At 39.6% G+C, this 24,680-nt stretch overlaps 1 protein-coding gene across 2 annotated transcripts in view; it reads right to left on the bottom strand.

Moving 5' to 3' along the window:
* Nucleotides 1–943: 943 nt before the first annotated feature.
* Nucleotides 944–24,680, bottom strand: part of LOC140206048 (hippocampus abundant transcript 1 protein) — a 31,645-nt gene continuing 7,908 nt past the window's right edge. For both annotated transcript variants that reach the window (XM_072274117.1, XM_072274118.1), the window contains 10 exons: nucleotides 23,149–23,211; nucleotides 22,297–22,424; nucleotides 21,215–21,329; nucleotides 13,463–13,681; nucleotides 12,667–12,780; nucleotides 11,536–11,607; nucleotides 10,112–10,224; nucleotides 5,549–5,646; nucleotides 3,776–3,939; nucleotides 944–2,464 (listed from right to left, as the gene is read on the bottom strand). In XM_072274117.1, the coding sequence (XP_072130218.1) occupies nucleotides 2,258–2,464; nucleotides 3,776–3,939; nucleotides 5,549–5,646; nucleotides 10,112–10,224; nucleotides 11,536–11,607; nucleotides 12,667–12,780; nucleotides 13,463–13,681; nucleotides 21,215–21,329; nucleotides 22,297–22,424; nucleotides 23,149–23,211 (1,293 nt within the window). In that variant the 3' untranslated portion in view covers nucleotides 944–2,257. The remainder of the gene's footprint in view (nucleotides 2,465–3,775; nucleotides 3,940–5,548; nucleotides 5,647–10,111; nucleotides 10,225–11,535; nucleotides 11,608–12,666; nucleotides 12,781–13,462; nucleotides 13,682–21,214; nucleotides 21,330–22,296; nucleotides 22,425–23,148; nucleotides 23,212–24,680) is intronic.

Genomic DNA, 24,680 nt, shown 5'->3' on the forward strand with positions numbered 1-24,680 from the left:
ACATGTGAACAGTATGTTTAAAAGCCTTGGTTCAAGTATTTAAATCTTACTCAGTTACATCAAAACAGACTCCTGCACTGGCTCTGTAAGTGTTTACTGTAATCTGGGAATCCACTTGTAATTTGCACTTTTAAGGCCGATTCATAAAAGCATTGCTTGCATTAGACACTGAAGACAAACATTTAAAAATAAACCTTACTGGCACAAAATACTATTTTAGATCTATCCATATTTCTACTAAAAGTAACAAAATTGCTGTAAGTATGGTGGATAACTGAGCTTTTATTTGGTTAAAACGCCAAAAAGATTCTATCCCTGATGAGGAACAAACAGTGGTACCTAGACAAAATCCTCTGGCTTCTGCATCACCTGTGGACAAAGTCTCAAACCACGCTGAAGCTCCAATAATTTATGGTGGTAGGTTTGCCAGAATCATACCACAGTAACACAAAATTTTATGAGCTACTCTTACCTATCTAATACTTGAACCTATTGGAAAAAAAAACTGCCCCCATCATCAACATCTAAGGGTCACATTGACCAAAAGCTCAACTAGACCAACCATATATATACCGTGGATATAACAGCAAAACAGTGACTCACATCTTGACACTGCAAGACCTTCTAACATCTCTTTGTCCCCTCTTAGGCAATTCCCCAGGCTTGAGGATGACATACATTCACTTCAATTTGCTGGGTTGAGGTTGATAATGAGACCAGGTGGGGGTAGCCTACACATAAGCCAGTGGAGGTGGCAGGTGAGTAGTTTCAAATGGTGGTGTGCTCCTCCCACTGTATGATACATCTTTAGCATAGCATTGATTCTGGTTGAGAAATTTAAAATTTAACTAATAGAGTAAATGCCTCTTATAGAAATCAGATTCAAGTAGTAAGATGCCATAAAATTAAATGTATGATTTCAGGAATTATTTTCAATGCACTGTTCTTTTAACACAAAACAGTATAATGTTTATTTGAAACTACAAAAAATTTATGAAAGTCAATGTTGTAAATTTGACACAATTCTATTTACCACAAAACATCATATTGCTAAAAAGGCCACAATATTAACATACAAAATATAATTTTCAGGGCTGCAGGACTGAAGTTCATGTTTGTACCTGGTTTGAAGTTAAATGCTACTTATTACAAAAACATAGGAAAAAAGGCAGAGAAAATGTGGCATTTTGGTTTAAACGACAATACCCATCACATTAACAATACCTAGTAAACAAACAAGCAACTAAGGCAAACTGCCTTTTAAGCTTGTTTGCTGAAGCAAACTGATGTCAGGGGCACACTTCACTCTGTCCACAAGAGCAAGGCATTCCAGCACCAGTTCAAAAATGTTCTTATTAACATGATACTCAAAATAAGCAGCTAGATAAAGTCTCAAAGGCAAGTTAAAAGTCTGCTTGTTGTTTACTATATACTGTACTGTTTACTGTGTTGCATGTGTTTTGAATTATATTTCATTTATGGTAATATTTTGGTTTATGTGCTATGTGTGTTACATGTTTTATCCATGCACTGTGGTCCGGAGGAACATTGTTTTGTTTGGTTGTATGTACATGTAGTCAGGTGACAGTAAACTTGGATTTAATGTGAAATGTTCTGGGTATATACAGGAATGAAGGGATACAACAAAATACAATGTCACATGCTGCCTTGAATACTTGCAGGTAAATTACCAAAATCAGCTTTTGTTTTGTATTCAAGTTACTTTAAAACAACAAGGCTCAATAACTAACCATACTTGCTTCTGCGGTAATACTCAAAATGGATCAGTCTCACTGGGACATCAGCTTTGAGTCTAGGTCCAGACACAGCACAATACCTCCAGTATCAGAGTGTAGACCGACCATAGTTTTAGCCCTGTTTTTAATATTTATTACATCTTTACATAACATGTAAAGAGCCATACTAACACATTGTGTTTAAAGATTTTCTTTCACATGGCACATTTTAGTTTAGCCATGTCATGGGGAATTGAGAGCAGCATCAGGTTAAAGTCCTCCTGTAAAAGAAACCTCCCGAGAAACTATACGAGTTAGCTGGCTGCTTGTAAAATTTACAATGCAGCCAATTTCCTCTCATAACTGCAGTCCTGCAGCAAGCTTGTCATCTTGAAGAGATCAATATAATCCTGAGTTGTATTGCCTAAATTACTGGATTCAGAAAATCCTATACTGTTTTAGACCCACACCAGTTTTTCTTAAATACTTGTTTTTAAATGTTTTCTATGTTCAAACTGCCGTCATACACTGGTATCCTGAAGCAGAGGTTCCTTGGCTTCAGAAGGGAGCTGTGAATTGTGTACATGGTCATGGTTACCAGCAAGTTTCTTCCAGCTGCTGGGTCTTACAGACATGTTTCTATATTCCGGGATGAAGAAGGCAACAAGTAAAGCCAGCAATACTGAGCACGCTCCAAATAAGAATGGTGGTCCAGGAATTATTGAGCTCTGTTTAAAACAAAAACAGAAACTTCTATCAAAAATCAAAATAAATATCAATCCACTAACACTGCTCAAGTACTGGAGTGTTTTGTTTTTATATAGGCATCCGTTAGTCTTGTGAGACCATGGATTTGCGCCTTGGAAGGTTTCCAGGGCGCAGGCCTGGGCAAGGTTGTATGGAAGACCGGCAGTTGCCCATGCTGCAAGTCTCCCCCCTCCATGCCACCGATGTTGTCCAAGGGAAGGGCATTAGGACCCATACAGCTTGGCACCGGTGTCGTCCCAGAGCAATGTGTGGTTAAGTGCCTTGCTCAAGGACACAACACGCTGCCTCAGCCAAGGCTCGAACTAGTGACCTTCAGATCACTACTCGAACGCCTTAACCACTTGGCCACGCGCCAACAGTGTTTTGTTACTGTCCCAACAAACATCCAGAGTACCTTTTGGGAACACCTGTCAGGTATTAGGTCACTTTCTGTAAATCTGCTCAGTGTACACTCCTTTCTGTAATAGAACAGCCTGTAATTGCACATTCTCTAGGTGTTAAAGGCATGACTAGTGCTCATGTAACTATCTGCAGAGTTATCATTTCCAGCAAAATAGAATGGGAAGCAAAATAAATGTTCACTTCTTTCTCTTTCCACATTCACATTTTTCCATCTTACAAACAGATAGTTGAAGTATCACAATTAATCTCTAATTAAGAGGTCCTGGAAACACATGGACCTCCTAATCTAAATTAGGCAACAAATTAAAAAAAAACTGCTGGAATTTTCTAATTCTTTTAATATGGGTAAGTAAAAATAATACCAACCAAATACAAGAATCAGACACCTTCTGGAACCTTGCCATTAAGGCTGAGGTCAAAAACTTTAAGCACTTTCTGCCTAAATTCCCACTTTGAAATTGGAAAACAATTGAGAAATACTGGATATTCTCTTCAGCCAATCCTTGATACATAAAGTAAGAAAAAAGGGCTTATAGGAAAATGAGCTCTTTGTTTTGGGTAGGTAAACTCATCAACAGTGGGTCAGATGGCAAAGCGAGAGAGATTTAAACAAACATGTATATCTGAACACACAAAATACATTACCTATTGTATACTAAGTTATGATATCCATACTTAGATATAAAACATTCAGCAATGTAAATAAATTGAAAAAAGAATCTGCAATCGAGTGTCTTATTCATCAGTTAATAGGTTATGTTAATTAGTCAAGGAACATGAGTGCAGATGAACCCCTGATGCTTAACTATATATTAACATTACATGACAGTTTGTCAAGTAAACAACTGGTATAAATATTCATATCCTACCTGCTCAGAATGGCTTTCTGTCTTCTTACTGTCAGATGATTCAGCATCATTCTCTGGTGACTCATTTAGTTCAACATGAAAAATATAGAATATAAATCCATAAAGTGCAGGTCCTAGTCCATTACACAACCCTCGAATTCCTGTGATCATTCCTTGAACGACACCTGTAAATAACTGCAAACTGAGTCATGGTTCAAACTTCATAGCTCAAAATTAAATCTTGGTTTTAAATGTCAAATGACTGGTATCACTTGAGTTTAAGCCACATTTAATAACTGAGTTGTTCTATGTGTGTCCAGAGAAGTAAAACAGCTTAAAATCCAAACAGAGGTTATTTGGACACTATTAAAATACAGGTTTCCTTTAAGAAAAAAAAGTTTGTATTTGTAACATTTTGGCATAGAGTGCAAAATGCAGTCATGTGGATGGGGAAACATTTCTTTTTAGAGAAAGGCAAACCAAAGCTATGAGGAAAAAAAATCCTCATTTTTAGAGGTTTCAAAACTAATTCAAAAAGTAAAGGATTTTTATTTCTGCTCCATTGTGGCACTGTGGAAATCTTTGTCAGATGCTTCAGCTTTTTTTAAATCTTCCCCTGATAGAAGTAACTTTTGTAGACTTTTAGATTCATCTTGTTATTTATAAGGAGTGTTTGAAATTCAGAATGTCAGCTGGAAGTGTGCAAAAAAAAAAGTTTTCCAAGGGGAATTGTTCTGATGAGGGGGCATCAATTTTATATACTGGTTGTGTCTCTTCACAGTTACTGCCTGACTGACCAAAGGAGTATCACCAGCAACTCTGTTTCTTTTTGTTTGACCATTACTTTTAATTAGAGGATCTCTAATGGTGAATTATATTTCAGGCTAATTTGAAAATATTCTTTATACTTTATTGTCGCCAAACAATTGATACTAGAACGTACAATCATCACAGCGATATTTGATTCTGTGCTTCGCACTCCCTGGAGTACAAATCGATAGTAAATATTAAAAATTTAAATTATAAATATAAATAGAAAATAGAAAAGGGAAAGTAAGGTAATGCAAAAAAACTGAGAGGCAGGTCCGGATATTTGGAGGGTATGGCCCAGATCCGGGTCAGGATCCGTTCGGCAGTCTTATCACAGTTGGAAAGAAGCTGTTCCCAAATCTGGCCGTACGAGTCTTCAAGCTCCTGAGCCTTCTCCCGGAGGGAAGAGGGACGAAAAGTGTGTTGACTGGGTGGGTCGTGTCCTTTGAAAATATTCACTTCTTTTGAAGCAGAAATTGTGGAAGAAGCAAGCATCTGTTGCCATATTTTCAATGTAAAAACTGTGGTCAGTTTTATACGTATGCTAAAAAAAATCTATCATGGATTGCACAGCAATTAACATTCTGGTATTTAATGCATCTTTTAAGAATTATACATTGGTCATTAGTAACAAAGCTAGATTTCTGTCACTACGGCACCCACAAAACTGCAAAAGAAAGATTAAGGTCTTCTAAAAGTATTTGAAAAATAAACGCAAATGCTGGAAGTCTGAAAGAAATGATGCAGGGAACTTTGTTAGTCATGCAGTCTCTAAAGAGAAACAACCAATTCTTAAGGACGTTATCAAGAGGAACTGTTCTGATGACAGGACAAACTCAAATTATATTTTTTGAGCACACTTAAAAAGCTGCGATTCTGAATTTCAAAACACATTCTAAGTAATTTGATGAACGTAATACCTTCAAAAAATCTATTGAGTACAAAGGTGATGCTTGCTAATTCCTACAGAAAAGGTGGCTTTACCTTGTTGGTCTGAATCAGCATTCCGTGATACCAGTGCACTCACTGCTGGGAAAGTAATGCTGGACATGGCTGCCACTGCTCCTGCTGCCCACATCATCCTACAGTCAATGCACAATAATGTTACACAATTAAGCTCTGCAATAATAAAAGAAAACAAGACACAAAACAAATTAGAAAAATGGAAACATATGGGATTGGGTCCATTTCTTAAGGGAGGATAAATTTGGACAGGATTGAAAATTCCATCTCTGTAATATAAATGTTTTTGCAAGAAAAACACGCAATCTAATTTGAATAAACTGCCTACTGCCTCACCTTCTCATTTCAGAAAATTTGTACATTATGTATAGGTCCTCAGGACCAGATCAAAAGTGACAAAATAGTCCAAGAAACAATGGTGTAGTCCATGACAAAACAAAAATACAATTTGTATTGTCACAAGTGAGAATATATTCCAATGTACAAAAAATTTGTCTTAAACGTGTTTCTTGTGATCGCAAGACCCTGTTGGACATTGGTAATCCAAAGTACTGCAAGCCTAGTTCATTGGCAAGACCAAAGGTGGGGGAGTTATGTGGCCCAAGCCCTCATGCCTGTTGCTTGTTATAGCTACTGAGCAGAGGAGGCGCCACACGCGATCGGGGAGAGAACAGAGGTGAGGTGGACATGCTGGAGTCCGTGCTAGGTTGGGGGCTGGCCCCTGCAGGTCAGCTCTCCCGTTGGGACTACTCTCCAATGCTCGGTCCTTGGAAGACAAGGAGGGTTAATGCCACCTAACGGCGACTCCTATGCTTGCACCTTCAAAAACAACTCTATTTCCAGCTTTAATATCTCTAGTTTTCCCTTTCAGGGTTCTTATGAAGACCCTGACCTGGAGTTACATGCTGACTAGGGTTCTTTGCGGGAATGGGACCCACTCTTGGGATTTCATGAATGGCCGTTATTTGGCATGCCAGGGGCTTGGCCTAAGAGCTTCACTTGCCATTGGAGGACCGAGATTTCGTGGCTCTGAAGACGGGGGATCAGAGGTCAGTGTCCGGGCAGAAGACCAGTGTGTCGTGGGAGATGGAAGATCAAGCCTGTGTGCCCAAAGGCCCGAGATCTTTGGGCACAGACCTCGGAAAAAGCGATGCAACGGACTTGTAACATCGTAAACCAGCGAGTTGTTTGTTGTGTCTCCCCTCTCACTGTGAAAAGGAGACACCTCTTTCTCCCTTATTAGGGAGAGAGAGAGCCTGTGGTATGTCAAATACCGGGAGAACACCCAGTCTTTAGGGTACTCCAAATCTGTGTCTTTGCTGTTGCTTTGCTCATGATTGAGTGTTTGGTGGCAGGTGCTGATGCTTTTTTTTTGCTGGTGGGGGTAGGGGGGATTGTTGTTTGCTGCCGCTTATGCACAGGAGGGAGGGGAGCTGGGGGGGGAGGACTTTGGGCTTCTAACATTTAACTGTCATTCATTCTTTGGGGGCACTCCTCTGGTTTTGTGGATGGTTGCAAAGAAAAATACATTTCAGGATGTATATTGTATACATTTCTCTGACATTAAATGTACCTTTGAAACCTTCATCTGCGGCTAACCTACCATGAGTTGAGGAACTGCTGCGTGCTTGTTCTTGTAGAAACGTGGCTCCAAGACAACATGCCATGCCCAATCATTCTTCAGGCCATGCCCCTCACAGACCTGTTCTAACATTATTTTGTGACTGTATGTGCTATCGTAACCATACGTGCTGTATGTGACTGTATATACTATATTTTGCACTTTGGTCCCAGAGCAACAATGTTTCGTTTAACTGAATGACAACTAAACTTGAACTTTCAGTTGATAACACTGCTAGAATCTCCACAATCACTGCCAATTTCCTTTGCGCAAAGTACATCTCCAACCACTGGAGCTTTTCCCCCACCCCCCACCCCAGATGTCCATTTTTACCAGGGCTCCTAGAGGCTCCACTCTGTGTCATTTGCCACCTTATTGGGAAGGCAGTTATCCTAATCTCATCTCTAGTTCAAAGCTGAACTGAGATTTATAGCCAAGTGTTTCTGGTGAAACTCAAACACTGGTATGCAAATAAAGTTCATAGGTTCCACTTGATAGCACAGTTGTTTTACTGCTGATTGGGAAAAGACTGCACAATACTTAGCTGATTTGACAACTTTTGTGAACAAAATATACCTGGGCAGTTTTTAAATAGAATATTTAATTAATGCACTGGAAATGCTTGCAATGAGGCTCGAGAGCAGAAATTTGGGTACCATCTGGGCCCAAAGTCTTTTCTGAATCAAATTCTCTAAGTCTTTGATTTCATTTAGGATGAACTGTGTTGTTAGATTTCACCTCATAGGAATTAAAGGCATGCAAACCGTGACACAACTGTCACAACGGCCCTAACTGATAGACTAGTGACCAGTTTCTGTAATGGTAGGAATTTCAGAGGGAAGCCAAGACTGAGGTCCTGGTATGACCTATGGAAGCCCATCATCAGAATGAAAAGGCAATTCCAAGTGAAACGAGGAACATAATTGAATTCATGACAGCTGTGGCAGGGCTTGCATGCCATTACTTCCTAAAGGTAAAACTGACCAGCATAAATAGCAGTTAAGCTTCACTCCCTGAACAGCTCAATACCTTTCTATGAACACTTTGAAAGGGAATTTAACACTACACTTTGTGAATCCCCATACCTTTCTATGAACACTTTGGAAGGGAATTTAACACTACACTTTGTGAATCCCCATAACATCCAGTGACGATCAAATCTCTATTGCAGAGGCCAGTGTCAGAATATCCTTCAAGAAGGTGAAACCTCGTGAGGTGTCAGGCCCCATCAATCCACCTTGCCAGCGACTGAAAACCTGTGCCAACCAACTGGTTGTAGTGTTCAAAGACATTTTCAACTTCCCATTGTTGCAGTCTGAGGTTCCCTCCTAGTTCAAAAGGACAGCAATCCCACCAATGCCCAAAAAGAGCAGGACGAGCCTATTATGGCTACAATTAACTCCTGACCTGACAAGGACCTGGACCTACTGCAATTCACTTACCACCACAACAGACAATGTCAGTGGCTCTCCACTCTGCTTTGGAGCACCTAGACAACTGCAAAACACGTCACTGACGCTACCGGTTATGGATTACAGATTAGAATTCAACACCATGACCTCAATATCAATCACAAGCTTCAAAATCTGTACCTCCCTCTGCAACTGGATCTGTGACTTTCTTTTTGAAAGACTAGTGCAGACTGCTAATAACATGTCCTCTTTGCTGACAATCAACACAGGAGCACCTCAAAGGTGTGTACTTAGCCCACAGCTTCACTCTCTACACTCGACTGTGTGGCTAAGCACAGATCAAATTCGCTCTATAGTTCTGCAGATGACACTGCTGTTGACAGAACCTCAGAAGATGCTGAGGAGGGGTACAGAAGTAATAGATATGCTGGCAGAGTGGTGTAGCAACATCCTTGCATTTGACTTCAGCAAAACCAAGAAGCTGATTTTGGACTTCAGGAAGAGGAAGTTGGGAGAATACACAACAGTCTTCATTGAGGAATCAGCATTGGAAAGAATGAGCAGTTTCATGTACCTCGGTGGCAACATCTTAGAAGATCTAACCTGGGCCCAACAGATTGATGCAATAATGAAGAAGGCATGCAAGTGGCTATACTTAGTTAGGAATTTGAGCATTGGTATGTCATCAAAGACTCTTACAAATGTCTACAGATGTACAATGAAGAGCATTCTCACTGGTGGCATCACTGCATGGTATGGAGCCTCCAATGCACCTGACTGTAAGGTACTACAGATGGTGAAAGGCACAGTCAGTTCCAACACCCGGTGCAACCTTCCTCACCATCAAGGAGATATTCAAGAGGCAAGAAAATGGCATCCCATCACCAAGCACCCTCACCATCTGGGACATGCACACTTCTCATTACTACCATCGGGAGAAGGTACATGAGCCTGAAGACATACATTCAATGACTTAGGACTGTTTCTTCCTCTCTGCAATCAGATTTCTGACAGTCCATGAAAACAATCTCATTTTTCCTATCTTTTTACACTATTTATTTTTGCAGTTTATTATAATTTGCCTTTGCAGAGTATTACTACCACAAAACAACAAATTTTAGATCATATATGACAGTACTAATAAATCTGATTCCACTTAGCTACAATACGACTACGAATGGTTCTGTGTTTTCTTTGGCACCCACATACTGAGCCAGCCTTCACTGAGAATGGGAATAAAACAGTGCTAATCAGTTATTTAATTATCTACAACAATAATAGCTGTAATAATAGTACTGCAGAGCTTTGCTCTGATCTATTAGTTGTGGGATTATATAAAGTTCTTTATTTTGCATTTTGTTTAACAAGCATGCAAGCCAATGCTGTAGCTTAAACAAGTTGGTATGGCAATTTTTAGCTATGCCTGTGCTTCTCCCAATTGTAATAGATTACCATCTTATTATTGTGATGCAAAAATAATGGGATATTCCCAACACCACTAAAGATCTTTTTAAAGATTACATTTCCGAGAGAAAAGATTAAACTACATACCATGGTTCATAGCCAAATCCATACCAGGCCAATTGCAACATCTGGAATACTAAACCAAGCAGAATAGCATTCTTGTTTCCAATAGATCGCATCAGTAAACTTAGAACTGCTGTCTGAAAAATGTCAACAGTTTTAGTAAATTTTATTTCTTTAGTGCTTCTCACGTAAAAGAAAATTTTAAAAATTCAGAAATGGGAAATGGTTAAGAGAAATATGGGTTGGGGCAAGGAGGTTGCTGAAAATAATTGTTTGATGATTTGAAAGTGGCAATAGAGAGGAATAGGGACTGAAATAAGGCCATTGATGGTAGTGAAGGATAATAACACAAGTATTCCTCTGCAAGAATTGAACATGCATGTAGGAACACATGGCTGCAGCAGACAAGAATGGAGTTACACAAAACCATGATTTGACAAGTATCTTGAAGTGTATCAGCTATAGCATGGGAGACTGGAAAATAAGGGTTTACTACTATAATTAACGTTCGAGAGATTAGATTTATTTTGAATGGCTTACTTAGAAAACTTCAATACCAAATGATCTTTAGGCTACATAAGACCTACAGGCCACAAGCTTAGGTGGTGATACGGCAGCCTACCAGAATGAAACAGGACACCTGGTTCAGTGGTGCCACAACAACGACCTTTGCTCAACATCAGTAAAACTAAAGAGCTGATTACTGAATTGCAGAAGGGGAAAGAGGGTGAACATGCACTAGACTACATTGGAGGATTGACACAACAGAGTCAGCAGGTTTAAATTCCGGGGTATTAACAAACTGGATGACCTTTCCTGGGCCCAACACATAGATGCAATCATAAGGAAATCATGCCAGTGTCTTTACTTTTTATTAAAAAGCTTGTAAAAGAACACTTAGTACACTTTATAGAGGTACTGTTGAAAGCATCCTGACAGGTGATATCATGGTCTAGTATGGCAATGTGAAAGCACAGGAACCCAAGAAGTTGCAGAGTGTGGTAGAGTCTGCGAAACGTATCACACGCAAATCCTTCCCCTCCATCGTTAGTATCTATAGGATACACTGCCTAAAGAAGGCAACATCTGTTATCAAAGAACCCCACCATCCGAGCTCTGCCATCTTGTCGCAGCTACTATCAGACAGGAAGTACAAAAGCCTGAAGTCCCACAACACCAGGTTCAAGAACAGCTACCTCCCTTCAACCATGCGGCTCTTGTATCAGTCAGCACAACACTACGATCACTTTGCTCTGAAATGGAATTTGTCTTTTTGTTCTAATTGTGTTTTCTTGTCAAAATTTGTTTTCCTTGTGAACGCTACTTATATGATGCTATGTTCCTGTGACATTGCTGCAAGTAAATTTTAATTTCATTGGTAGAGGAAGGGGAAATAGGAAAGGGGGGAATATTCTTAATTGTTACATAAGGGCTAACTGGATACTCACTTGTGCAATTATAGAGAGGATTCCAAGGATAGCTATAAACACAGTGACACTTTCTGCTGAAAATCTCATGACCTAACAGAACAAGAAAATGTCAGGAATAATGTTGTTTTAAATTTAATAATTCTAATGCTATATCAGCTTATCATTTCACACAACTTCTAATTGATACAATTATTACTTTGTAGAATTTGTACAAAATAATAACAAAAGTAGGTCCAACTAATTAGCTGAACACAACAGCACAAGACAATGACCAACACGATTTGAAAAATACTAAATCTTTGTTCAAAAGCAAAACAGTATGAATGCTGGAAAGTTAAATAAAAGCATTCAACAGACATTTGCAGAGAGAATATTAGCATTTAAGGTTTATGGGAAGTGATTTAAACACAGGGTTTAAATCACATAGAAAGAAAGAAATAGAGAAGTTAACAAAGGAAACTCTGAGGGTAGCTCACAAGAGAGATTAATTGACAAAATAAATGATAGTGCAAGGACAATGAGAATGGTAATAATAAAATTAATTTAAAAATCACCCAAAGAAAATATAACAAGAATCAAGATCATTTTTTTTGATTATTTAAAAATACTGCAGATTCTGGAAATTATTTGAAAATGACGCACTTAAGATCTAAAAGACTGTACGGTGCCTTGATGAATGGTAAGGTGATGATGCTCCAACTTCATTAAAATGAAGGGTTAACAAGGCTTAGGATGGGCTTGGGATTGCAAGTTAAAATGACAAAGGATGGAAATTCAGAGTCAAGGTTAGGACTGAATGGAAATGTTATACAAAGTGGTCCCTCCATCTCTGTGGTCTCCTCTACAAGGGAGAGACCAAAAAGTCAAAAAGTGAGAAGTGAATGCATTGTGCTATGTTATACACTGTTTATGCAACATGCAGTAAATGGTACTTAAAGAATCAACCTATTTTAAATATCATAGTGAAAGTTGTCAAATGGTATCACAGTTGAGTGTAAGTTTGGTCTTTTGAATTGTACTGCAGGGTCCCACTAAAAATAATCACGTGAAATACATACTCAAATTAGCTTTAAAACATTATTATTAATGTTCGACCAATGATTTCTGGAATTTCTACAGGCTATTAGATTTTTTAAATGTTATTCATACCTGTTTGAGGTAAAGAAAAAAACTGGAATACTGCCCAGCTTCTGGCAGATAGGAGAGGAAAACTGTAATACAGATAAGAAGAACTGTTGAATCTTGGCCAACTTTCTTGAGTGACTAGGATAAAAAAAATCATAGGCATTAATTTCAACCTTTGCTAGCCTTTTCACATTTTGAATGTATCTATTATCAAATAAACTAAAAAAGCTTAAAATGATCACGCAAGCATTACTTAAATTTATAATTTTGAGCAGGCGAACAACAGTTAAGTAAGGAAGTGTTACAAATAGTTCAATATGTAAACTGCAGTGTTTTAAAGTTGCATTTACAAACTGGCTGCAATCAAGAAACCTTTTAAAATTTTACATGAGGTAAAGTTACAGGACTGTGCACCCTAGATTTTTTTTATATAGCTTCAGATGCCATGGCCTTCAACAGAGCCCTGATTTCAACATCATCGAGGCTATCTGGGATTACTTACAGAAGCAAGCGAAACAGCCAAAGTCTTCAGAAGAACGGTGGCAAGTTTTCGAAACAAACTACTGGCTGCTTTGCTCATAAAACTACATGACAGGGTACCTAAGAGAATTGCTGCAGTTTTAAGGACATTAATTTGATATAGTTTTTTTTACTGTTTACTGCTCTTTTAATTATTTCTGAAATCATCTTTGCTTTACATAATTTTTTTTAACCTGTTCCTAAGACTTTTCCACATTTCTGTACGTTCTCAGCATAAAGGTGCATTCAAAATTTCCACAGTATTTCTAACAGCAAATACAATGTACATTGTTCCACTTACAGCAAATGGATCAGCTTGCTCCCATGAGATAGGCGCTTCCCAAGATGCAGGCCGCATTTTTACAGGAAGAGATTCTGGTACAGCCACCAATATGAAACAAATATCTAGCAAAGCAATAGCTGTGGCAAGAATAACCACAAGATTGTCCCCATAAATTCCACCAAGATATGCACCAATGGCTGGGCTAGTAACTAAGCTTGCAGCAAATGTAGCTGAAACCTGGAAATAATAAAGATTGGAATAGTTAGTGCAATACAAAAAGCTAATTTATCACAAGAGAAGGTTAACATGTAGAAATCTCCAAATGAGCTACCGAACTGAAGTGGGGCTTTTAATAAAACTCATTAGTCTCAAAATATAGCAATTATAAGATGAATTCACTTGCCTTTATTCAATTATTAGGGAGAAATAAACAAAGCCACTGCTTTTCTTTTAAGAAAATTATAAGCTATTATCCAACTTAAAATGTATATTTCTTCCATATGTAAGGGGGTTTCTTTTTTTCTGTCACTGCGTAGTATAATTAAAATGGCTTCTTTGTTATGTTAACTGCTGAGAAAGTCCTCCCCCTAGCAGTTTGTTTGGATCACGTTACTGATAAGAAAGGTGTTATGAACCAATTGGGATAGTTGTTATGCTTTTGGTGTGTCTGAAGATATTGTATGCGTGGGGTTTTGGGGCAGAAGACAGGAGAGAGAGACAGAGGATGGACCAGGTGCTGTGAGTATGCTAACGGGGTTGGACCCCGAGCGGGGTGTTCGGCGAGGGCAGCAGACGGAGACGGACTTGTGTGGAGTCTGGTTGACCACCGTTGTTGGTCCCAAGTGGCTGGATGAGGTGGTCCGAGGTGTCGCAGGGTGAAGAAGAAGGGTCCTGAGCTCCAACTGTTTCTGCACGAAGAGATTGAACTTTGGTTAAGTGTGGCGCCTTTGATTTTCCTTTTATATTTTATTCTCTATTAATTATATAGTTCCAGTAATATCTATAAACTGTAAATCATTTAATCGTATCTGGTGTATTGTCTGTTATTTGGACGGGGTGGGGTACATCACACAGCATCCACACAAACCGATTACCCAGTTTGGCGGGGCCGAGGGCTGTTTCCCTAGATGACAGTGAGCCGAGCGACCCTGAGGCTGGCCAGGGGGGCTACACATATATAATAAAAATACAAGATTAGTTACTTGAACAAAAGGGATGCTAATCTTATGAACCATTTGAGCCAGCACTCCAGGCTGAGAATGCAGTTGAGTGTGAGAGGACAGAGCCTGTGACAATCAAAACATGGGGACTTCAGTCTTCTCAATGGTATTGGTATTGGTTTATTATTGTTACATTTATCAAGATACGTGCAGCCTAGGAGATTAGCTCGCCTTCAGAGTTCTGGGATCTCGTGGCTCTGGAGACAGGCGGACTGAAGGTCCGTGTCTCTGCAGGAATCCGGTGTCATGGGAGACGGAAGATTGAAAGCAGCAAGCTGGCTCCTGGCTGTGTGCACAGAGACCTGGGTTCTATGGGCATAGAGCTCAGAAAATGCAACGCCATGGCCTTTTAACATTGTAAATCAGCGAGTTGTTTGTTATGTCTCCCCTCTCACTGTGAAATGGAGACATCTCTTTCTCCCTTATTAAGGAGAGAGAGCCTGTGGTATGTCGAATACTGGGTGAACAAGTAGTCTCTGGGGTACTGCAAGTCTGTCTCTTTGCTGATGCTTTGCTGCATGCTTGGGTGCTCGGTGGTGAGTGCTGATGCTATTTTTTGCAGGTGGGGGAGGGGAGATTGTTGCTTTGCTGCTGCTTATACGTGGGAGGGGAGCTGGGGGGGACTTTGGGGTCGTAACATTTAACTGTCATTCATTCTTTGGATGCACTCTGTTTTCGTGGATGGTTGTGAAGAAAAAGTATTTCAGGATGTATATTCTATATCTTTCTCTGACATTAAATGTACCTCTGAAATCTTTGAAAAGTTTTTGGTTTCTGTGCCATCCAAACAGATCATGTCATACATAATTACTCAAAGGTAGTAAAAGGAAAACAGAATGCAAAATACAGCGTTGCAGTTACAGAGAAAGTGCACTGCAGGGATTCAAATAAAATGCCTAGATTACAATAAGTCTATGGGAAGCCTGTTCAAGAATCTGGTAACAGTGGGATAGAAGCTGCTCTTGAGTTTGGTGGTTCATTCTCTCAGGTTTTCCTATATCTTCTGCCTGACATGAAAGACAGGTTGGTTTGTTTGATGGAACTGTGCCGGTTTACACCTCTACAATTTCTTGCAACTTTAGGCACAGAAATTATGCAACCAAAGAGAATGCTTTCTATAGCACATCTATAAAATCTGGCAAGAGTCATTGTGAACATGCTGAATTTCTTTAGCCTTCTCAGGAAGTAGAGGTGTTGGTGTGCTTTTTTGACTTCAACATCCCATAATTGGATCAGGACAAATTAATGGTGATATTTGCACCGAGGAACTTGAAGCTCTCACCCATCGCAACCTCCGCACTATTAACAGAGACATAAAAGTGTACTCCGTCTGTTTCCTTAAATAAATAACCAGTATCATTGTTTTGCTGGCCTTGCAAAAAAGATTGTTTACTTGACACAAAGTGACTAGACTCTATTATCTCCCTCCCGTACCCTATCTTGTCACTGCTTGAGATCTAAACCACAACGGTCGTGTCATCTGTTATCATAAATAGAGTTGGAATATGACCAAGCAACACACACAAAATGCTGGAGGAACTCAGCAGGCCAGGCAGCATCCATGGAAAAGAGTACAGCCAATGTTTCGGGTCAAGACTTCTCAGCAGGGCTGGGGTAAAAACGATGAGGAGTCAAGAGTTAGAAGATGGGAGAAGGGGAGGAAGAAACACAAGGTGAAACACAATGGGCAGGCAAGGAGATAAGGTGAGAGAGAAAAGGGGATAGGGAATAGCTCTCACCTTATCTCCTTGCCTGCTCATCACCTCCCTCTGGTGCTCCTCCCCCCTTTTTCTATCTTCCATGGCCTTCTGTCCTCTTCTATGTTATTCCCCCCTTCTCCAGCCCTGTATCTCTTCCACCATTCAACTTCCTAGCTCTTTACTCCAACCCCTTCCCCCTCTCAGTTTCATCTATCAGCTTGTGTTTCTTCCTCCCCTCCCCCCATCTTCCAACTCAGATTCATTTTTTTTCCTGCCAGTCCTGCCTAAGAATCTCAGCCCAAAATGTCACCTGTACTCTTTTCCATAAAAGCTGCCTGGCCTGCTGCGTTCCTCCAGCATTTTGCGTGCATTGCTTGGATTTCCAGCATCTGCAGATTTTTTCCTGTTTGTGATTGGAATATGAACAGTCATGAATGTACAGAGAATATAGTGTGGGGCTGAAGATGCAACCTTGCAGAGTGTTGAGGGTAATTGTTGCACATGTTTATTAACTGCAATCTGTTGACCAGGAAGTCAAGGATGCAGATGCAGAGGAAGTGGTGCAGAAACAGAGGTGAACGAGTTTGGAGATGAGCTTATTTATGTTTACCCGCAAGAAACTTTACATATCCAAAGTGGGGAGTGTTAAAATTGATAATGGAAAGTTAAGCATCTAGAAACCTGTGAATGGGAAACAGGAGGTCAAAATCAAAACCATAAATGGGATTATGGGAGTGGCTAAAAACCCTCCAATAAATATGATAAACCTATCCTTATCTGATAGATAAGGATGTGCAGAATTAAATAAGAAATCCCTAGAATTAAACAATTGAAGAATCTGATGGGCTGCAATGTTGCATACAAGAAGGTTACAGTTTACAAGGATGGAAGTGAGAAGACTGCAGAAATAATATTTGATAGACCCAATCAAAGAGGATGTTAAATCTTCAATCTCAGGGTGGCTACTTTTGTTGTGGGAAAAGCTAAGCTTGCTTTAGCTATTCAAAGGAATGTATGGAGGAAGGGAAAATGCACGGTTTTTAAGGCAAGAATAACTCAAAGAAAAGGAGTGATAGTTAGCAGCAGTACTCTCAATGGATCAGATTAAATATTCCTGTTTCAGCCTGTTAAGCCTGATTTATAATTCTGCGTCAAATGTACACCGTAGGTACCGTGTACCCTGCGCCATAGGGTGACGTGCACCTCCCCAAAAGAGTAACTCGCTCATTGTGGCGACGCAGACCACAACAAATGTGATTGGTCCGCTTGGTAGCATCGCATTTCCTCCTACACATTTCCAGTTGTTTTTCTCCGCCATGACTGTACACTGATATGAAATAAATGGTTGGAGACGATGAACCAAATCGTCAAATCTACCTGCCAACATCCGAAAATATTTGAAATGCATTTCCTTGTCCATGTCTCTCAAGAAGAAACTCAGCACAGTGGCATAGAAACCCCACCGCCAACTAGCGTTTTGGCGGTGAATTGCAGAGCGCCGCAGACACAACAATGCATGCTCGCTACGGAGTAGGGTTACGCAAAAGTATAAATCAGGCCTACAGCACAGCCCGTACACACATGTATAAATCAGGCTTTACAGCTAAAATGCACAACTGCTTCCAAGGTCAGCACAGTCAACAAAGATGTCTTAATGCGTTTAAATGAATTATTGCTGCTTAAAACCAATGGAAACAACAGTCTCCAGTCGGAAGAGCCCACGGAGGACACCTCAGAGGAAGCGTGGGTGTAGATCAGGATTACAAGTGCGTTTAAGGAAACGGGGTTTTAAACTCCCTATACTGACTATCTTGCTGGCGAACGTGCAGTCTCTGGTGAATAAAATTGATGATCTCAGAGCTAGGGTGCTGAATCAGAGGGGCATTAGGACTGCATATGTCCTTTGTTTCACAGAATCCTGGTTAACTTCTTCCATACCGGATGCAGTGATTCAGATTGACGGATAGATCTAGAGTCTCTCAAAAGCAAAGGTGGAGGAGTGTGCCTCATAATCAACTGTTCTTGGCGCACAAATATATCAGTCAGTGCTGTCCCAATTCTGCTTACCAGACCTGGATTATCTAGCAGTAAGGTGTCGTCCTTTTTACCTAACACAGGAGTTCTCTGCAGTCATTCTGGTAGCAGTTTACATTCCACCTCAGGCCGATGTCAAGCAGGCTTCAGATAATCTGAGCAATGGGATCAACATTCACAAAACATCACATCCTAATGCCTTCACCATCGTTTTGGGAGATTTTAACAAGGCCAGTCTGAAAAAATCACTAAGCAATTACCATCAACATATCACTTGCAATACCAGAGAAAACAACACACTGGACCATTGCTACACCACCATCAAGAATGCCTACCGTACTATTCCACGCCCTCACTTTGGGAAGTCTGATCACTTAGCTGTACTTCTACTCCATGAGTATAGGCAGAGACTGAAGATTGCAGCACCAGCAGTGAGGATTAAGAAGGTTTGGACAAGGGAAGCACAGGAGCACCTACAGGACTGCTTTGAATCGGTGGACTGGACTGTATTCAGGGATTCATCTTTGAATCTGGATGAGTATGCAGCAGCTGTTACAGACTTCATTAAAACCTGTGTGGATGAGCGGGTGCCCACAAAGACTTACTGTATATTCCCAAACCAAAAGCCGTGGATGAACCAGGAGATATGTCGTCTGCTAAAGGCTAGCTCTGTGGCATTCAAGTCTGGCAACCCAGGCCTGTACCAGAAAACCAGGTATGGTTTGTGGAGGGCTATTGGGTGAAGAGACAATTTCAAACGAGGTTGGAGACAATATCAGATGCATGGCAACTCTGGCAGGTTATGCAAGACATTACTTCCTACAAAGTGAAACCCAATAATGTGAATGGCAGCGATGCTTCACTACCAGATGAACTCAACGGCTTTCCACGTACGCTTTGAATGGGAGAACACAACTACAGCTGTGAAGATCCCTGCTGCACCTGATGACCCTGTGATCTCTGTCTCAGAGGTCGCTGTTAGACCGTCTTTAAAGAGAGTGAACCCTCGCAAGGCAGAAGGTCCTGATGGAATACCTGGTAAGGCTCTGAAAATCTGCGCCAACTAGCGGGAGTATTCAAGGACATTTTCAACCTCTCACTGCTACAGGCAGTAGTTCCCACTTGCTTCAAAAAGGCAACAATTATACCAGTACCTAAGAAGAATAATGTGAGCTGCCTTAATGACTATTGCCTGGTAGCACTCACATCGGCAGCGATGAAATGCTTTGAGAGGTTGGTCATGACTAGACTGAACTCCTGCCTCAGCAAGGACCTGGACCCATTGCAATTTGCCTATCACCACAATAAGTCAACAGCAGACACAATCTCAATGGCTCTCCACATGGCTTTAGACCACCTAGACAACACAAACACCTACGTCAGGATGCTGTTCATTGACTATAGCTCAGCATTTGATACCATCATTCCCACAATCCTGATGGAGAAGATGCAGAACCTGGGCCTCTGTACCTCCCTCTGCAATTAGATCCTTGACTTCCTAACCAGAAGACCACAGTCTGTGCGGATTGGTGATAACATATCCTCCTCACTGACGATCAACACTGGTGCACCTCAGGGATGTGTGCTTAGCCCACTGCGCTACTCTCTGTATACACATGACTGTGTGGCTAGGCGTAGCTCAATTACCATCTACAAATTTGCTGATGATACAACCATTGTTGGTAGAATCTCAGGTGATGACGAGAAGGCGTACAGAAGTGAGATATGCCAACTAGTGGACTGGTGCCGCAGCAACAACCTGGCACTCAACGTCAGTAAGGGCTGATTGTGGACTTCAGGAAGGGTAAGACGAAGGAGCACATACCAATCCTCACAGAGGATCAGAAGTGGAGAGAGTGAGCAGTTTCAAGTTCCTGGGTGTCAAGATCTCTGAGGATCTAACATGGCCCCAACATATCGATGTAGTTCTAAAGAGGTCAAGACAGCAGCTATACCTTATTAGGAGCTTGAAGAGATTTGGCATGTCAACAAATACACTCAAAAGCTTCTATAGTTGTACTGTGGAGAGCATTCAGTCAGGCTGCATCACTGTCTGGTATGGAGGGGCTACTGCACGGGACCGAAAGAAGCTGCAGAAGGTTGTAAATCTAGTCAGCTCCATCTTGGGCACTAGCCTACAAAGTACCCAGGACTTCTTTAGGGAGTGGTGTCTCAGAAAGGCAGTGTCCATTATTAAGGACTTCCCGCACCCAGGGCATGCACTTTTCTCACTGTTACCATCAGGCAGGAGATATAGAAGCCTGAAGGCACACACTCAGCGATTCAGGAACAGCTTCTTCCCCTCTGCCATCCGATTCCTAGATGTACATTGAAGCTTTGGACACTACCTCACTTTTTAAAAAAATAAACAGTATTTCTGTTTTTGCACATTTTAAAATCTATTCAATATATGTAATTGATTTACTTGTTTATTTATTGTTTTATTGTATTTATTATTAATTTCTCACTCTCTCTGATAGTTTATGCACTGTACTGCATTGAACTGCTGCTGCTAAGTTAACAAATTTCACGTCACATGCCGGTGATAATAAACCTGATTCTGATTCTGCGTTAAAAATAACTCATTCACTGAAGCAGCATTTCATCTAGTGTTGGTGAAAGAAAAATAATGTGTAACTATATCCTGTGCAACACAATGAGTAATTCAACTAAAAACACTGTACCACACTAATGGAAGTTATCACAGAGCTTCTAATGTTCCAAATAGGATTTTCAGTTTTTCCATTAAATAATTTTCCTCTATGTGCCCAATTAAATTAGTCTGGATAATAATGTATAATAAAAAATTCATTTACCAATCCATAGGCCATACTTCTTTCATGTTCCTGTGTTATGTCAGCTACATAAGCAAATACTACAGAGAAGGTTACAGCAAATACTCCAGACACAGAGATAACTGCAAAATACCACCTAAGGGAAAAAAATACAATGAGAGTTTTGATATCAGAAGAAATTTAAAAGAAAGTCATAATACATTTGTGGATGACACCAAGATTGGGGTCTACTAAACAAGAAAGACCATCAAATCATTAAGTGGAATCTGGAACAGCTGGAAAAACAGTATGAACAATGACAGATGGAATTTAATCCGGACAATGTGAGGTGGTGCACTTTGGGAGGAAAAACCACAGTAGGACTTACACAGTGAACAGTAGTGCACTGACGAGTGTGGTAAACAGAGATCTGGGAATACAGAACCATAATTTCTTAAAAGTGGCTTCACAGGTAGATAGATTTGTAAACAGAACTTTTGGCACATTGTCCTTCATAAATCAAAGCATTGAGAACAGGAGTTGAGGTGTTATGTTGAAGTTGTATAGGACATTAGTGAGGCCTAATTTGGAGTATTGTGTGCAGTTCTGGTTACTTACCTACAGGAAAGATATTAGTAAGACTGAAAGAGTACGGAGAAAATGCATAAGGATGTTGTCAGGACCTGAGTAATTGGGAAAGGTTAAATAGGTTAGGACTTTATTCTCTGGAATGTAGGAGAATGAGGAGAGATTTGAGAGGTGTACAAAATTATGAGGGGTATAGATATGATAATTGCAAGCAGGCTTTTTCCACTGAGGTTGGGTGAGACAAGAACTAGAAGAGATTTAGAAACAGTGTGTATGTTTTTTATCTCCCGAACCCTAATTGTCCAAGATGATAAGAAATCATTGAAGTCTGTCTGACAGAGGCAGTCCTGAACTGCCTTTGGCTTGGGAACTTCAAAATTTAGACTGTGTGATAAATTTTAAAGTCAGGTGAATATGTTGCTTATAGTGAATTTGTAGGTAGTTCTTGTACTAAGGACCTTCCACCCTTGCCTTTCTGGAGAGTCAAGTTTGCAGAGTCTGCCTTTTTCATTCACCACATATGTAAATAAACTTACCATGGACTAATTTTCATTAAAGGAATAGGAGCACAAGTGAAAAAAACAGTCAGCAGGAGAAAGGACTTTCGCCCCCACACATCTGAAAGTGCACCTATCAAGGGTGCACTCAGAAATGACAGTAATCCCTGAAGGAAAAAAAACTTTGCATCAGTATGTTCATTTTTATTTCATTTACACAGAAAATTAAACCAATTAATTTTGACAATACCTTGCATTAAGTTTTTTCCCTATACTTGAAATTATTACTGCAACAAAAATAAATAAAACTATAGTTAAAGTTGCTGATTTCACATTAACTAAAGGAAAAGAACACTTCATTATTTATTATGCAGCTGCAATCCAGTAATGCAATTCAACCTCTAGCTAAAGACAACTACTTCTAGCTGAGCCATATACAGGGAGCATGATGGACTGTGAGCCTTCCAGCTCCCAAAAGCAAACTATTCCTTAAGTGGACAAGCACTCTTAGATAAGGTGTAGTTTATGTGAGTGGCTGGATAGATTTATTGCTCAAGTGTGCCACAGATGAATCTCTTGAGTATTTTTTCTGTTATCAACCCAATGATCATCTGTCTTTTTTCCTACCTCTCCAGAAAATTTACATGGCACTAGAGGAGGAGGGAATAAAGGAATCAACTGGCCCTGATGCACCTGACATTAGGACATAACAAGGTTTTATAAACCATTTATACTTTCTCTGTCTCTCACTTTGACATGTGGCTTCCAGCTCCAAATGAATAGGACTGAGAAAACAAAAATCAAGAACTCAACTATGATTTTAAAAGTACCTTTCTATAAAAAGAACAATTTATCAAATTGCTGAGAAATTTACAAGAATTTCAGCCTTACCTTTACGCCCTGGATTAAGCCATTCATCAAGAATGTATGTTTGGGAAATGTTTCACGCAAGACCTAGAGAATATAAGAATATAAACTGTCCATCACAATGTTACCTTATTAAACAAACACCAGCTTGTAAACAACCTGACCTGTTCATCAGCATTGCAAAAAAATTAAGATTTTTTATATTTTCAACTGTAATAAAATCTGAAATTTACAGTAGATTAATTTTAATCCCACAGGTTCCAATTCCCACCTTTCAAATACATAACAACCTTTATTCCTTCAATTTTCATTTTGGCTGAGTGCAAAATATGCATCATTAAAGTCTTGGGCTCACTTGCTAAGTTAACAACCCAACTATGGGAATGGATTGGATACTTTACTTCTCAAGGTAAATGAAAAACAGACCTTTGAGCTATAACTCATTATCTATGGTTTTATCTCTTGCATGTTAGCAATATGACAATTTATATTACCAACAACCTACGGGAGTTGGAAATTCAGATGCAACTGGAAATCATAAACAACTGATACGCCAACACATGGACTAAGCTAGTCAAGAAGTATAATCAAGTAAATTCAACAAATTAATAAGAGAGAAGAAAGTTATTTGAGCATAGAGAGAGTTATATATTAGCCTTTCAATTCAGGAAATTTGGATGATATACTTTATAGTTCTAGACACTGAATTTGCAAAATGTTGTCTTATTTGTGGACTCCTAATTTAACACCTACCAACATTATAATTTGGACCAGCCCCATGATGGTTGGCGGATAACATATTTAAAAATGAGCTATTTTGGTTTGTTGGTATAGAAGGAGCTTGGCAGTTTCTTAGGCCTTTGATACAGACAAAGAGTATCTCAAAAGGGGAGGGGTGTGCTCCCTTATCTCAACGTAATACCTTCACTTTGAACACAATTTAAAATCCAAATAACTCAAGCACTTAACAGTATTCAAAGGAAATTTTAAATAAAAAATTAGAAAAGATTTCATGACATTTGATAATTATTTATTTTTCACATTCAAGGTTATCTTTTTATTCTACAATTCAGTCCAAATTAGGAAGAGTGTCCTGTACAGAAACATCAAACAAAAAAAGGACAAAGGGGGATGTTGGAGGAAAAGATGTATTAAATATCATAGTCATTCCAGCAAGAGGGTTAACCAGTCTAACATGGAAATGGAAGCTAGTATTCTGATTTTACATCAGAACTCATCTCATCTTACTGCATGAACAGATTGTACTTAATTAATATTAATCCAATGTGAACAAAACCACTGGTATTGAAACAGACTAGCAATACAGTCATTCAGTGGGAGAGCTTCATCCCATATTTTACAAGTGGATGCTTTCTCCTTTCAGATCCCTTAATTGATTGAAATATAGGAATAAATGATTTTTTTTTCAAGGAGAAATCATATTTGTATAGAATGAAGTCAAAAAATATAATTTTATATAGAATCACATTATTGCAGCCTAATTACAAAATAGCTAATTCAATACCAACAGTAATCATCAATCTGCCAGTGATAAT

The sequence above is a fragment of the Mobula birostris genome, chromosome 12, assembly GCF_030028105.1.
Source record: "Mobula birostris isolate sMobBir1 chromosome 12, sMobBir1.hap1, whole genome shotgun sequence".
Lineage (NCBI taxonomy): Eukaryota > Metazoa > Chordata > Chondrichthyes > Myliobatiformes > Myliobatidae > Mobula > Mobula birostris.